At 40.7% G+C, this 17,389-nt stretch overlaps 1 protein-coding gene across 4 annotated transcripts in view; it reads left to right on the forward strand.

Moving 5' to 3' along the window:
- ANO6 (anoctamin 6) overlaps positions 1 to 17,389 on the forward strand; it is a 75,698-nt gene that overhangs the window by 27,662 nt on the left and 30,647 nt on the right. For all 4 annotated transcript variants that reach the window (XM_040551712.1, XM_040551720.1, XM_040551698.1 and 1 more), the window contains exons 2-3: positions 761 to 837; positions 10,670 to 10,798. In XM_040551712.1, coding sequence (XP_040407646.1) covers positions 10,763 to 10,798 — 36 coding nt within the window. In that variant the 5' untranslated portion in view covers positions 761 to 837; positions 10,670 to 10,762. The remainder of the gene's footprint in view (positions 1 to 760; positions 838 to 10,669; positions 10,799 to 17,389) is intronic.

Here is a 17,389-nt window from a genome sequence, read left to right on the forward strand (position 1 = left end):
TGGTATCCATCCAGTGCTGCATCTGGTAGTCAGTTTTCCCAGCATAATGTAGTCAGTTTTTCCAGCATAATTGACAATGGTATCACAAAGTAGCATACTTCACAAGATCATTTCTAATTTGTGCTTTATTTTCAGGAAAACAAGTTAGTTTGCAGGTGTTTCTTGTTTTTCTGTTTTTTTTTTTTTTTTCTTTGTTTTGTTTTGTTTTGTTTCCTAACAGGTATTACTAGGGAAACGGGTAAAAAGCCACTGGGGCACCAATACACATTGAACCTGTAGTTGTGACGTTATGTTATGTGAAAGGCATTCCTGTTATGTAGTGACTTTTTTAAGCATCACTAGCTGTGTCACACTCATTGCTGGACTTCTGAAAAATTCCCTGGTACTGTTAATTAATGTTGCTTACGTACAGTCAGCATGAGCTAGGGTTATTTGTTCGGGTGGAGCCAGTTCTGGTCCTCTTATTCATGGAACAATACTACTCACTACAGCTAGTCTATAGACAGAGTTTTCTGAAACACTAAATAACACGTTAGCAAAGAGGTGCATGGCATCACTAGGTTGGTTGGCAGGATCACCAAACATTAACTTGTCATCATGGTGAAATCTGTTTTGCTCTCTTGCTACCTGTTGGTTACTACTGAAGTCTGAGGGACAAATATTCTTCTGAGACAATAAGTGTAATAAAGTGGCTTCTCTGCAAACCATTAATTAAAAAAAAAAAATGACTTTTTTTGTTTGTTTGTTTGTTTATTTTTAGTCTTGGAATTGAACCAGGTGATTATTCCCACTTACGGAACTGTGCCAGAGCAGCAAAACCTTCATACTCCAGAATGGGTGGGTACTTCTTTGTTTTAACTATGAGTAGTGATAATATTTCTTGTATACAGCAGATAGAGCTGTTCTAACAGAATATCATTCTGTTGCATTTGCAGCACACACAGTTCATCTGCGTGACTGAATCTGAGTTGCTGTATCTCTACTTCCCTAAAGATACCTGAAGTCATTGGCTCAGGTGTGAGAGTACAGGTTGACACGGTCACCAAACTCAACTAAAAGTGACAGGTCACTAGATTAGTTACAAATACGTATTCACTATAAACTGATATACACACATACACCTCCTTTCTATATATAAAATTTTGTGTATGCATGTATAGGATTTCTCTGTGTGTTCCTATATCTATGAATATATCTATTAATATAGGAACACACCCTACATATAAACACATATACTTTATAAATTCAAACACTCCCAGGTATTCATTGGCCAACAAGTGAGTTCAGGACTCTTTCTTCAAAGAAGGCTTGGAGGAAAAGAAATGCCTTGCTCCAGTCAGAGACTTAGGTGGCAAAAAAGGAAGAAGACCTGGAGGTCTCCATTCCCTTAGCCAAATTTAAAGTTCCCCAGCTCACCTAATGTTTTCTGCAGCTAACAGGCTTCTGGCTCTAGATGAAGATCTCCTGTCTCAGATCTCATTTTCTCTAAGGACTGGCTAGTTGACTCCAGCAAACCCGCCACTGGGTGTGCCGTGGCACATGCTTTGCCAACCTGATGCCCAAATGGCATGCTGATGAATCCAATTTCATTTTTTCCCCTAGTGCAACAGAAGTGCAGCCTGCAGTTGCACAGGGAGCTATAAGCCTGGATTCAAAAAGGTATAAAATCATATACTTATCCTAAAGCTATTGGAAAAGCCCCACAGAAATCAAGAAAGACATCTCTGTACTTCATTTCTCTAATGACAGAGGTCAGCGTCATTGGCTTTAGGTGTGTATTGCCTATTCAGGCTACATCTACAAGTGGGTCAGTGTCATGGGAGGACAAAGCTTAAAGGAACAGGTTAAACAGTGTCAAGAGTTACTTGCTGGGACAATTAATTTTGAGCACCTGAGCTGGTGATGGTTTTTGCATACAGGAATCCATTCAAGAAACTGCTGCAATGGTGCCACCAAGTAATGAGAGCTGGAGCTGGTTCCCAGACAGCCCTGTCCAAAACATTGACCTGTAAACTGACTATTTACAAGTAACTGAGATGGCTTGTGCATTTCTCTCACTGCTGTCTACTAAATACTATTCAAGGAATGACAGCCTGCTGATGATGATATTAGCTACCCTTTCAGTTTGCACAGAGGAGAACTGTATTATGTATGTGGAGATACAGATCCTGCTGATTTATTTGTGTATGAGGAAGTATGCTGTTTTCTTCATACATCCAGAAGAGCATACCATACAAGAAAAAATGAGCTAAAAAGTTGTGAGATGGAAATCAAACATTCATATTCAGGCATTTGGATTAAGCCTGCCTTGTCTTATATATAGATACTATGAATGGAGCTGTTTAGATAATTTATTTTTCATCCTGGCCACGAAAGAGAAAGCTCTTTTGCTTCATATCAAACTGAAATTGGAAACAGAATCATAGAAGAAAGAAACAGAGTTTCCATAGTGATAGAGTTTGGAAAGCAGTGTAAATGAAGGGATAGATTTAGCCCAAAGTACACCAAGGTGCACCAGAGCTGTAGGGGAGCTGCTTCAGACCTTAGCTGGAAAAGTACTTGTCATAGTGAAGGGTTGTGGTGGTTTTGTTCCTGCCTCTGCTGTAGGAAACAAATGCTAAATCTACCAGAAACTGAGTTTCCTTCTGGGATCTCAATACCCACCTGACCCTGCCTCTGAGAATTGTGACAGAGTTTTCTTCATTTGATGCTGCTTTGGTCTCTGGAAAAACTATTTAATTGTTTTCTGGAGCATGCAGTGGAACCAAGACCTTACCTTTCCCTACTGAGGGCCCTGACTAACATGTTATAAAAATCCTCCTTAGACTCTTTTTGTGGTTCGATGAATTTTATTTTTTATGTATTTATATGAAATGAGGTAGCATCAGAACAAACAGAGTGTCGTATACCTTGTGGTTAGAGCAGTCTCCTGTAAGCAGTCATGGTAGAATTTATTTTTATTTCTACTAAAAATCAACTGTCAAAATCAATTTTTATTTTTGGTTACTCATGTTTACCAGCAGTTGTAATTTCTGCTCAGTTTTAGCAGCATCTTTTCCACACTGCTCCTTCCACGTCACAGCCTCCTTGTCTGCCACCGGTCACTTTCAGTGGCCAGAAAGCTTGAATAAAATTCGGTTCTACCAAGCCTGCCCATGAGATAGATGTGTGCTAATTCACTCAGGTGTAGCTAGAAATAGAAACTGCGCTTCCCGCTCTACTCTGCACTCCAGCTCTACTCTGCGATGGTGCAGCCTCACCTCAAGTACTGTGTGCAGTTCTGGGCACCACAGTGCAAAAAGGACATTAAACTGTTAGAGAGTGTCCAGAGGAGGGCGACGAAGATGGTGAAGGGCCTAGAGGGGAAGACATATGAGGAGCGGCTGAAGTCACTGGGCCTGTTCAGCCTGGAGAAGAGGAGGCTGAGGGGGGACCTCATCGCAGTCTACAACTTCCTCACGAGGGGGAGTGGAGGGGCAGGTGACCTATTCTCCGTAATCACCAGTGATAGGACCCGCGGGAACGGTGTTAAGCTGAGGCAGGGGAAGTTTAGGCTGGACATCAGGAAGAGGTTCTTCGCCAAGAGGGTGGTTGCACACTGGAACAGGCTTCCCAGTGAAGTAGTCACTGCACCAAGCCTATCTGAATTTAAGAAGCAATTGGACTGTGCACTTAGTCACATGGTGTAAACTTTTGGGCAGACCTGTGCGGTGCCAGGAGTTGGACTCGATGATCCTTGTGGGTCCCTTCCAACTCGGGATATTCTATGATTCTATGAATAGGAAGTCTAACCTAAAACTGAATAGTTTGTAGATTTGAAGGAAGTGCTGTGCCAGTTCTTTAAACTTAGATTATGTTTTCCAGCTGAAAGTATTTTGTGAATTTGATCTTGCAGTTCATCTTGGAGAAGGCAAAACTGAATAAGCTGTCGACTAATAACAATTGTCATGTTCTTATTATGATGCTGTCTCAAATTACAGGATCACATGCTAACTTTGTCACGGGATCCCTGCCCCATTCAGCATGAGTAGGACATTAATCTCCACAAAGTCCAGATTCTGTGAGGAAGGTTGTTGTCTGTAGTACTTCAGCAAGGTGTAAATGTGGCAGGAAAATGCAGGAAAAGAATTAGAGGTCTTATGACTAGAGAAACTTAATGTGGTCCTAGATAATTGGATTTTACCCCTGACTGTAGTATAGGGCTTCTGTGCAAGGCTAACAAGTTTACATGCATCCAACCTTTTTTTATTTGCCCAGTGTCAAAGGGGGGCGTCTGTAACCTGTTTGCATTAGCACGAAGTAGTCACATATGGGCCTGAAGGTATTGCTCTCTGAAGAAAAGGACTTGCCAAGCCCTCTAGAAAAACTTGATGTCCCAGTTTGTCAAGCTGGAACTCCAGATCTGGGAGACAGGCAGCCATTTCTGGCATAAATCCTTAGGTGCTTCATGCAGTCACTGAGTTAGTGCTGCCCCTCAAGTGCAATTTCTGTAGTGGGAAGGCTTCAGAGGATTCTGAAAGAGTGAATTTCCCAGCTTCTGCATCCAGAAAAGGGTGAGAGGTGCTGAAAAGAGGGTTTTCAGGGGAGTACTGTCTTCACCTTTGTTCAAAATTTAGGACGTTTGGTCTGTCTGTAATCAAGAGTAGCTGGAATTCCTCTTGCAGCCAGCAGTTGCACGCAGGCTCAGGCAGGAAGTCCAGTGGGTGTCTCATCTAAAGTTAGCTCCGGGGATGAGGCTTCCCAATGCCTGGCCAGTTCCCAACTGCTTTCTGCTGACAGAAATATATGACCGCAATGACACCCCGTGTATTTCCACTTTGCACAAAATCTTCAGTCTCGGTTTGCTTCGATTTACTACATGCCAAAAACGTCTTTGCATGTTGGGGTACAGAAAAAACACTTCTGATTGTGATCTTGCTAATAATCTCATTGTTGCTAAAAACAGAACTGACACAGCCCTCTGTTTTTATTAGCAAATGTGAGTCACAAGGAAAAATGTTAAATGCACTACAGTTTTATTGCCCTATGGAGACACACCAACGTTAGTTTCATGTGGTATGCAAATAAATTTATATCCTGAGGAAGCAAATACTTTGTTGGTCTTGGTGTCAGAGCAGTTGTCTCTATTGGTCACTCAGAATGTAAAGTAATTACAGATCTTGTGAAATAGCCGCTGTAATAAGAAGAACTTTACATTTCTGTAACATTCCCACCAGATAAGCTCAACGCGCTTTATGAACAATGATATTTCGTGATATCCTGGTAATATCATGTGTTTCCTTTTTAATTACTTGGTTGGAGGAGAAGGTTCCTGAGGCCTGTAGAAAGAAATAAACGTGTCCCTAAACAGGCATAGTGACATTTTCATGGAGGTAAAACCCGCAGCTGACAGGTAATCCGTGGGTGCTCCGCCAGGCGGGCTCCATGCTCGAGCATGAGGACTCTCCGCAGGTGCCGTCAGCAGAGGCGATGTTACACAGGCTGTACTCAGCTCTCCTTTCCCAACACTGATTTACCTCCTGCTATGCTGCGGGAACCTGTTTTGAGGCTATCTGAAAACTATGTGAGCTTGTAGACAAGTAGTTTATCCCTCCAGTAATGATTACATTTGCTGCTATTGACAGTCACACCAAAGGCTCATGCAGACAAAATAAAGCACATCTTTTATCCTTCCGGCAGAAGAGATTCCTGTAGAATCTCTTGCTATTTAAAAAATCAATTTACAATACCATGCTTGTTCAGGATGTAGTAAGTAATAAATAACTGCAAATCCCATTCACATATATTTTTTTCATTCTTGCCTCTGTGCTGCCCTTCCCACCATTATTCCTACCGTTTGTTTAACAATGTAATGCCCTGAGGAACCTGGAGAAGTGAAGGCTGTGTAAAGCCACTGCTTCTCCTCCCCTGGAATGCAGCATCGCTGCTGCTGAGGGTAACTTCAGGTCTACTTTCATCTTCTGCCGCAGCGAACGCGTGTAGCCATGGCTACGGGCGCAGTCTCCAGAGTCAGACACGGCAACTCCCCTTCGATACCAGCAAGCCTGGTTACACGTGGAGAAGGGCAGGCAGCAGCCGCCCTCCTGAGAAGCTCTGAGGGTCTGAGGGTCAGCCCCACCACTGGTTTTTGGTCACTTAGTTTTGGATGCCAGACCTCTGGGGACCAGGGTCAGGGAGTGCTTATTGCAGGCACCTCGTGTGGACATGTGCATCAGCAGCAGTGCAGGGTTTCCCAGCCTCGCTTCCCTCTACGTGCACAGCAGCTGCTTGCAAGGACCAGAGCTCCAGGTCTATAAAACAGCACTTTTGATGCTGAGGATGTAACGTCAGCATTATACACATTTCTGGGCTTTTTGTTAACAAAGACCACCACCGGTCTCACCCCCCGGAGCTAATATCCACTGATCTGCTCCCTGATGTGGCCTGAAACACAGGGGTGCACCCACACGAAGGTGGATGCCCTGCCTCTGGGCTAGCTCAGGTAGAGGTACCCGAAGTGATCCAAACAACTGCAGGTTCCTCCTGCTAATAATACAGCTAATGGCTCCCTGTCTCACTGTGGAAGGCAAGCAATTGATGTACAGCACTTGGAGATTGTACAGCACTGCGGAGTATGTGCTAAATATCATTAGTATTTTACAGCTAAATGTATTTTTTTATTCATTAATGATGTTAATCAATATTAACCTGCTATCCACTCAGGTATTATTATAACATTAAAGTGCAAAAATGATTGTCTCCCTTAGTACTTAAAATGTGATTATGCTGAGGCTAAGAAAATTAGAAAGTGCCATAAATAGACCCCATGTTTGTTTCTTCCATAACAAAGAGGTATCAATGGGCCTGTTCATTATTTTTGGTTATAATGTGCTACTGATACTTAAGCAAAATTATGTATTGGAATTTCAGCCCTATTAATGTACGTGTGTATGTGTGTGTGTGTGTGTATGCACACAAGCTTGTATTCATTTGCCTGATAATAACATTTGTAATATTGTCAAATAATATTGCATATTAACAAAGCAAACATTGTCTCCAAGGAATTATTAACTTCAGTGTACAGCACATATTTTTTGTTTCCAGTCCTGTTTTTCCTCTGGTAATTACATTGAATAATATATGATTTTTCATTACAAACTATCCAGTGGGGATTATAAGACACATCACACATCTAAGCTAATGTCACTGTCAGAACTTTAACTATTACGTTCCCTTTTGCATTTTACTTCTTACTTTTAATTAAGCAACATTAAATTTTATGTTACAATTGATTTGTGTGGGTCTTAATCTTGATCTCTTAAGTATTCAGGCTTAATGAGCCAACTCTTTATTACTTTATTGATATATAAAGTGTCTATTGATAGGTCAATAGGACATTGCCCTAGTAATTAAAAACAATGGAGATTACATCTAAGAAGTTAGCTTCAGGAGTATGAAATTCTGTGTATCTGGATTCAGGCAGTCCAAATCTGATTAATCTTTTGACTGTATTCAATTATATATATTCATAGTCTGATATGTATAAAAAGGTGCATGTGTATGGTAACATGCATATATTAATGTGTACAAAAACACATACATAAGTAAATTCATGAGTCAGGATGCTGATTAATAGGCAACATCAGCATCTGGTTATTGTCTATCCATTTAAGCCAGTTACCACTAAGTTACACGTAAGTTTTATATGCTTAAAGGAGACAAGGTTCAAAGGAAAAAGATACTTAGTGAAGTTATGCAATCACAAATTAGGAAAAGCTTGATCTTACATTTGCTGTTTGCTATTTCTTTTCTATCCTGTGCATAGGTCATATAGGGAAAATAACTAAAAGCTGTAGGAAAAAACACTTGAAAGCTCTTACTACTTTTACGCTTTCAAGTGCTTAAATTTCACAGCAAAACTCTTTCTCTTTAGACAAAATCATTAGGCTGCTGTTTCTAAGATTCAAAAGAAGAAGAGGCGCAATTAAAAATCCTTCCATTTTAGGCACTGGTAACACTTCCCCTTGTTACTCATTATCACAAGGCTGGGTTCTGTGTTTCCAGCATTGCAACACAGGGCAATTTTAGCCAGGAACAGAGTTTGCTGGGGCCCCAGAGGAGCACGGAGGCTGCAGGGGCTGTGCTCATGCTCAGGGTCTAGCTGCCCTCCGTTCTCCTTGCACCCTTGCGCTGCTGTGCCAGCACCTCCCAGGCAGGCTCCCAGCAGGGACTGTAGCTGCTAGTGAAAAGTGAGAAGAGGACGATGGTGACTTTTCAACTTGGTTCATACCACCTTCTGCTTCAGTGGTGCCTGATGTCTGCACAGGTTTTCTCAGCCTCATCGTTGACCAGTCCCGTCTGCAGCCCTGGAGCTAGGGAGAGGCATCAGCTGTGCAGCCAAGGGTTAGCAGCTCTGTGTGTAGCAGGGCTTCAGGACATCACACTTTTCATGACTGCATCTCTGCTAAGCACAGCATGTGGTGCTCACATTCAGACAACACCTAATGGCAGGCAGCTCATGGATGGAGACCATACACAAGCGTCTATGTCTATGGTTAGTCCTCAGTAGGAAGAAATCTCATCAGGGTCAAGTCTGGTTGCTTGTTGGGACTTCTCCAGCTCTAGTTCTCATGAATTTAGAAATTTGGGTCTGTGACTTGTGTTGCGTGATGGAGATGCTCCCTGCCATTGTAGTCTGGTGATGACATCTGAAAGCTTAAACCCTTTTTCCTAAACCATTGCTGTGTGCAGCTGTCTGTTGATTTGGTGACTGCTTAGGTGTTTCCCGAGTCCTAGGCCAGGCTGTGAACTAACATATGACATATCTGTATAGCAGCCGTATGTCACCACATATATATATATATATATATATATATGTATGTATGTATGTCAGCAGCTGCTTGCTGTCAAGGTTGTCACAAATCTCCCAGCACATGTGGGATTCAAAGAGAACTGTTCTAACCGAGAATCTGTTTAAACTGTTGAAGCAAGTATGTTAACAGAACCTCCTTTGCAACAGTTTCTAGCCTTTGTACGTACAACATAAAAAGTATTGAGTTTAAACTCCCCTCAGTTTATTTAAATTATGGAATTTTTGTCTTAATTATGGGGAGACACTTCTCGGTCAACCCTTGTTTTGACCCAGCCAATAAGCAGTAACAAAATAGTCTACAGGGAGAGGTTTAGAATAAAACTCATAGGGAAACTTTGTTTTGGAAACACTGATGTGTTATTCCTAAAATGTTGCCTGTCCCCTGGAACCAGGATGCTCCTGAACTGACAGCTGCCATTCTCGCCAGTTTTATTACAGTTGAAGAATAACCTCTGCAGGCTGCAGGCAGGGAGTCTCTGACACCAAAGCCACATTTCTCTGAACCCTCCTGTGGACCAGGCATTCCCAAAACTCTACCCCGTGTGGCTGGAATGCCTGGCGTCCCTCATGAGGCTTGGTCTGCACTGACAGGGAGATTTCAGGGAGATGACATTTGAGAATCTTTTCCATGAACCCAAAGGCACAGCATGTTCTAGAGATTACTCTGGGTCATTTTGCCTGGCCTGAGTCTGTCCTAGGCCACCCTGCATGCCCAGATGTCTGGAAGCCAAAGCTCCTCTGCAGTTCTGTATGGGAATCTTGCTAGTTTTTGAGATCTTACCATCTGTAATGCAACACTGAGTCCTCTTGATATCCTCTAAACTCAGTGGCACTACCCTTATTAATCCCATGTAAGGATCCAGCCAAATAACTTAAGAGTTTCGTACTCATTACATAACATGACATTTCTGATAGCATTACAATTATATATTAACTGAGAGGGGGGTTGTTACTTGTGATAGTGCCCACAGAGTATTCTAATAATCTACGAAAACGTTACTTGAAAATTCAGGCTACCCCATCATCAATATGTCTGTGTTGTTACGCACATGAAATAACACATTAAGATACTATTAGTGGGCATGACAATCTTTTCTACTTTCCTCTGGGGACTAGATAATAGCTTATGGATATATTAATCCTTTTTATTTTGGCATATATTTTAACATGATGGATGTGCAGCACACAACATTTTCTGCTTGCTGAGATTTTGCTAATAAAAAGAGAAATAAATAAATCTGTGTAGAATGTGTCCATTCTGAGAACTCATCTGCAGCCTGGCCATGTTCTTTATTCTCTGGGCAATGATTGTTCTGAATCAACGTGCATGAAACTGCTTTTTTTTTTTTTTTTTTTTTTTTTTTTTTTTTTTTTTAATTGCAGAGATGCTGAAACTTCTGGCAGGTAAGAAGACAGATGGGTATGCTTTAATTCTGAGATTCCCATCAGGAGACGACATATCTTGTAGACAGAATATTGTATCATGACAGGATGTAAATTACTTGACAGATGCATTATTTAGAAATGGTGCTACATCCCAATGCTCCTCCCATCGCCAAAAGCTAATGCACAATTTTTAAAGAAGAAAATTAGGTCAAAGTACTGCTGTCCTTATGTCATGCAGAGACCTGCCAAACTCCTCTGGACAGATTTTTTCTGTAGCTTACTCCATGCTAATTTTCATGTCACTATTGACTCCTTGTTATATGTCTAACATGTGCTGAATTTCTCTTTTCACTGATGTTCTGTGTAACATGAAGCAAGTAAGGAAGCAGTGAATAAAATCCTTCATGTTAACCTATCCTACCTGTCTTACAGGCCGATTTTGACAATAAGCCTGACTCCTTGTTCTTCAGTGATGGGCAGCGAAGAATCGACTTTGTTTTGGTGTACGAAGATGAAACCAAAAAAATGACTCATAAGAGGATTGATCGTAAAAAGCAAAAGGTAAGTTATTTTTACTATAAATCTGGGTCATTTGTTGGGTGTTAGAGCAGTGTGCAGAAAAGATAGTGCCCTCACCCAGAGTGGCAATGGCATTGCCCTGCCTTAGGAGTGCTCTTAAGCCCATTGGACTGAGCAGTGAAGAGAGGGGAGTTCAAGCCAATAGACTTGTGTGAATGGGCAGAATAGTGCATATTGTGTCTGCCAGTGCGTGCTGGGTGACCTCAGGGCATGCTCCTGGGAAGGAACCCTTCAGGAGATGTGAGCAGAAAAATGCTGGTGTCAGGATCCCAGTTAGAATTAGACAACAAGATCTTCAGACTAGGACAATTTTCTATATTTACAGTGTTTGAATTAGGCCCCTAGGGGACTTTGGTATTAAAATCAGGGTATTCAGGGGAAACCTTGGAAGGAGGCAGCTGAACAGGTGATCTAGATGAGAGTCATGTATATAGGTGTTGACATTCTGCCCAGTAAAGTACCTAAGTCTTTTATGGGAAACACCTGTATGTTACTTTGCTACCATGATTTCTCCAGGTATCACTCTTTCCCTTGACACTTTAACAGCTTGGCCCTATCTAAGGACCTTGCAAAAAAAAAAAAAAAATTTTGACTCAGGCCAGTGACTGCTTGATGCTTCTTAGCAGCTGTGAACAACAAGCATGCATTATTTTTTAAAAATTATTTTTTAATTATTTTGGTAAGTCTATCAGTGGACTTTATTCCTTATGGCATCTGAAGCCACAAAAACAAGCTCAGTCATGCCACTGAACTTTTTAAATTGTGAACTGCCTGAGAAATGTGCATCCACTGGACTGTAGTCCCCTTGGAATCTGCGCTCTCCCTCCCACCACTTCCTCCTCTGATTTAGCAATTCCCCGTGTTCCAGCAGTCTCTGGTAGAGATAGGCAAGGACAAAGACACCACTGAAAGCAGCTCATATACAAACAATGATTTGCCATTTGGAAAGAGGAGAGTAGGAGTAAAAAGGCCTGTAGCTAGCTGGTTGATATTGATTTCACAGTGTTGTCATTGGCATTATCAGGGCAGCTATAAGGAATGTGGTTAGTAGGGTTTAAGAGAGTCCTGCAGTGGGTGGATGTTGCATTACACATGACCACAGGATCAGCAATAAAAATAAATTGAAAGAGGTAATTAGAAACAAGAAGCTGCCCCTTTAGAAACTTTATATATATATATATATATATCAATTAGCATTTTATATTTATGTTTGGAATATTTGGCCATTGCCCAGATGTACATAAAAATACAACAAGTGTCTTTTCCAAATAGTGGTGGAAATTAAACATGAGCAATGGAATAGTATTTTTAGTGCAACATTAATTTTAGGACATTAGTCAGAACCAAACCATGAATAATTAGACCAGAAAATCATGGGTAATGCACTTAGAGTTTGTTTTCAAAGGTCTAGGGCAAGTTCAGTGGTGGGAAACCATGATGGTCAGGAGCTGGAGCACTAGCCCTGTGAGGAAAGGCTGAGAGAGTTATCCTTGTTCAGCCTGGAGAATAGAAGGTTTTGGGGTGATCTAACAGCAGCTCCTGAGTAGCTACAAGGAGGTAACCAGGAAGACAAAGCCAGGTTCTTCACAGTACAGCATGGAAGAACAACAAAAAACAACAGGCACAAACTGAAACAAGAGGTTCAGACTGGATAAGGATAAACTTTGAAGATGGTGCAGCAGGTTGCCACAGCGAAGCTGTGCAGTCTCCATCCTTTGACTTTTCAAGACCTGAACAAATGCTCCCTGACCAACGTGGTCTGACCTCAGAGCTGACCCTGCTTTCAATTACCTAACAACTCTGCCATTACCATTCTCTGAGATTGCAAGGGATGGTGAAGGTGTGTCAGCAGGAAGATGATTGACAGAGGTGCCAGCAATTGTCACAGCTGGGATTTCCAAGGACAGGAAGAATCTGAAGCAATAGGAGTACTGAGGAAGGCATGGGCAAGAATTTTGATATTGGGAACATATACAGTGCTGAAAGGGCAGAAGAAAGCAGAGTGGGAGACTAGGATGAAGAGGATTTTCAAGGACAAGAACAATGGATACAAGTATGATGACACTGAGCTGGAGAACTAATGACCAAATCCAAAGCTGATCATGAAACAGACAAAATATTACACAAACAAAGGGTAAGGTACCAGAGGACATCGAAAGGTAAAGGAAGGAGAAGAGGGAATGAAGAAAGGATTATGTTCAATGAGTCTGTAATGTAAGCTGAAATGAGTCACCTGGTCATAACCAAGCTCTTGTGATACAGCTCAGAACTACTGACTCCCTCCTCCCAGTGCTTCACATACAGGCATCATTAGTTTAGAAATACATTTCCCTTATCTATTGTTGAGGGAACAATCTTTTAAACGTTAAATAGATTCAGATTTTCTAACTTTTTAGCATGGGATCGGTGCAGGTCAGCTCCAAGCATGAAAGCACTTCAGTCACCTCAGAAATAGAGAGTTGCACACTCTCTCTTGAGGTCATTTGCTATGCAAGCAGAGGAAGCTGTATTCCTATGACAGAATTAACATTTTGGTCTACCACAATTCCCAGAAAGATTTGGAGATGCTGCTGCCCAAGATATATATAGATATCATTACTGTAAGCATAAAACCTAATTGATAACTTGTCTTCAATGACAATGTTGTTTATTTGGTTATATATTTAGGGGGGGCAAATAAGTTCTGCCCCTGTGATGAAATGCGAGGTACCAAATTGAGGAGTGTTGTCATTTGCAATCATCTTTAACTACTGCATATGTCACTGTCTCTGATCAGTGACAAACTAAAAATGACAAATTTTATGAACAGTATCTCTTGTAATTCAAGGTGCTTTAGGCCTGAATAGGTCCCTTGCTCATACTACTCTTTCTTTGACTCCCCTGATGGATTTGTGTGGGGTTTACTGTTCACAGACTTTTGAAACTCCAACTTATTAAGGAATAGCAGATCCAGTCTGTTCTCACAGGGTGAAATCCTCACCTCACTGAGGCTGCCATCAAAGTCTTCATTGCCAAGCACGCCATTACAGGTCTGTGCAAGGTAGGGACCAGGAAATGTAGTCACTGGGATGAATTCTGTCTGACTCGCACTACACCCCACCTGACTGCATGATGTAGATGTCAGGGCAGAACTGAAATTGTGAGAGGACATCTGTAGATTCCCTTTTCTGAAATGAAAAATTTGGGGAGTTGCCCTTGGCTGTTTTGTTAATAGTAAGAGTAGAGGAGTCCCCAGCTGCCTACTGAAGTTAGGGGAAAGATTTGAAAATGTGACCTCAACCTAGGTATCCATCTTACTGTGTTCACAGAAATGGGATACAGATCCGTGTATTCCTCAGTAGCAAGAGGAGAATCAGATCCTAAGACCATCATTATATTAAATGGCTTTCTGTCCTTTTTAAAAAGAAGTGCATAAGTGTAATTGAGAAAATGGCCCAGTGTTAATTTATATTAATTAATAACATTCTTTGGAAAATGGTTCAGAGGAGACAAAGAAAAAAAAAATCTAAAAACACAAGGCTAGTTTGAATAGAAGGAACAAAAATGTGGTGTTCTGAAGCACTCAGAGATGTTTAGTGGTGTTGTGCTTCCCTCATTCTCATGTGCTTCTGAAATCTGGTTTAAAGGAGACAAAACCAAACTACCAAAATCACATCTTCATGGGAGTTTCTAACATAATTTACAGATACAAAAGTTACCAGATAAATTTCATGTATGTAACTCGATTTGAACTCCAAACCTTTCTAAGTTGGTATACAATTACTTTTGCAAGCACAAGCAAAAATCAGACTGTCAGGAGCAGATTTCAGAAACTCTGCCTTGTAAGTAATTGAAATCCCTGCCCAAAGCATGTTTTTTAAACTTAACAATTTATGTACACTATCTGTCTGGATAGGATGCCATCAGAATAGAAATTAAATATCACCATCCTTTCTCAGAATGCTCCAAAATGCCAGTTTTATCTTTCAGAATCCTCAAGTAGCTCATTGTTGAAAGTTAAAGGGTCAATGCCAGTCAGACATATTCAAAATAAATCAATGTGGAGTGTCATTCTAGTCCATCTGCTTCTCCCCAGCAGAAATAAACTGAAAGGCTGTCTAACTTAAGAAGGAATGTGGGCAAAACCTTCATTTCCAGCCATGAAGTAATCTGTGCTTTGTAGAAATAGCCAAAATTTCTTTGCAAATTAAATGAAAACCTGTGATTCACAGACAGTATAACATACTTGTATTTTTTATTTTTATTTTTATTTAATGTACAGTTGTACAGGGAACTTCAGCAAAGCTGGAGAAGTTTGCCTTCATAAGCAAACAGTTCCTGCCTCTAGACTTGTTTAGATTAGATAGCCAAAAACAAAAAGCTTGCATAGCTCAACGAATCAATTGCACATCTCGTGTTGTCTCACATGTGACACACCCATGGAGAAAGAACAATATTTGGGGTTACAGAACGAGCAATAGCTCTGTGCCATTTCATGCTGTAATTTGACACAGTAGAGGATAGCAGGCTCTATATGCCTGTGGTGTTCCCAGCCAACCTACCCAGGAAGTTTGATAACAAAGATGAAAGAGACCTTTGAAACTGAAGGACGTCAACCACACCTGCTCTGATCTCTGCTGGTTGGATAGGATTTGAAGCAGGAACTCACCAAAATGAAATATCTATTCCTGAGTTAACCCCAGACCAAAACTGCTTGGTGGATGGAAGGACAAATGGAAGGAGGGAATTACTCTGAAGTTACTGCATACATTCATGGGACCAGAAATGAGTCTTTCCAAACAGGGTGGCTAGGACACACTGTTGAGAGTAGGTATAGGCTGGAATATTGACAGTTCTGTGTGGCCATGAGCCAGGTTTCAAACAATTGTGAGGCTGGCTTAAAATCATAGGGTATCTCAGAAAATACGCATTTGGAGTTCTCTGGGTTTACTCTTCTGCATCAGAGCCTTTATAGCATATTCTGCTTCACATTTTTATGATTACCCTCAAATACAAGGGAAAGAAGCTGACTTTAAAAACACAAGAGAAGTAGAGCTTCTCAATCAATTTCCTGATGCTGGCAGTTGGGACTGGCAGAAAAGCCTCCAAATATCATTAAATAAACTCTGAGAGTTAGCATCTAATATTGATACAGTGATCCGCTCTACTCCCTTTAGCTGATTTCCATGGGGGAGTCTGTGGGCCCAGCGTTCTTTCTCTTGCTAACTCTTTAATCTGTTGCCTGCCACGTAAGGCACAGGTGGCTATTCAAACATTCCTTTCTTGTTAGGATCGTTCCCCTGAAGCCACACTGATACTGATACAGGGAACTTTTCTCTTTGCTCAAAAGAAACTAGACAAAAATATGAGTTGGCATTCTTCTATTGCTGTAATCAAAGCAAGTGCTCCCTACCATTTATGAAACACAGAGAAAAAACTGCTAGTGATCTACTACCAATTTCCAGACTCTGACAAGACAATGGTGAAACACTGAAAGCACTGTGGTGAAAAAGGAGCTCCCAAGAACTAACCCTTCTGTATGCCTGTAACACTTGGTATTTATTTACATTAAGCTTTCCTTTTCATAAGACTGTGTATGATTATATGTCATAGTGTCTCAGTCTATTCGCTAGCTATTCTATTATCAAAATCAATGTCAGTTTTAGATCAGCAACATTACCATGGTTATGTTATTATTACAACTTAACCTTGCAGGTGGCTGAGCAGAATGCTGTATACTAAAATAAACGTGGAACAGTCCCACAATCCAGCCAAATAAGCCATCACATCTTTACACTGTATTCCCCACTCAATGCAAAACCACTGTAGACTCCTTTGGGTAAAAGACTAGCTTCTCCATAGACTATCATACACATAATTCAATAATTTATATAAAATAGCAAAGCCCCTAATTAGCAAAGGTTCCCAGGGGCTTTGTTTCTCACTACTTGCATTAATGCATTGTTAGAAACCTTAATATTGTCAACATTCCTCTAAGATTTTGAGGGCATAATTAATTTGGGGAACTCCTTGCCATAAGAAATTATTAAAGCAATCTGAACAGTAAGATTAAAAAAAAAAAAAAAAAAAAAAGCATTAGACTTATACAAATGAGAATTGCCCAGCATCCGTCCCTGTGTATTTTGTAAGAAATGAAACAGGTATTTAGACCTGTGCCTTTTTTATTAATTGAAACAAAGCGGAGCTCATGTTGAAATGTTTTCATAATTCATTATTATTCACCTTACAAAAAACCACATGTATAGGGAAAATGCAAAGAGGTAGGATGAAATTAATAATTTTCATCATGGTGGAAGAATTAATAGTGGAATAACAAACAACTCCCGTGTACTACATTTTTTAATGATCTGGTAAGGGGATTGAGTTATGATATAGCAAAAATCACAGAGGAAATAGTTATGTAGTTTACTCGGAAGCCAAGACAACATGAACATTTAGCTTTGAAGGAGAATGGAGAATGCTATTACACATGAAATGTTAACAAATGCAAAGAAATATATTGCTGTGAGGAAAAACCTCATTCTCATTTGGGATTCTAAGTCAGTACTCTCAGTATAAGGAGAAGACTTAGAT

Source organism: Cygnus olor, chromosome 1, assembly GCF_009769625.2.
Source record: "Cygnus olor isolate bCygOlo1 chromosome 1, bCygOlo1.pri.v2, whole genome shotgun sequence".
Lineage (NCBI taxonomy): Eukaryota > Metazoa > Chordata > Aves > Anseriformes > Anatidae > Cygnus > Cygnus olor.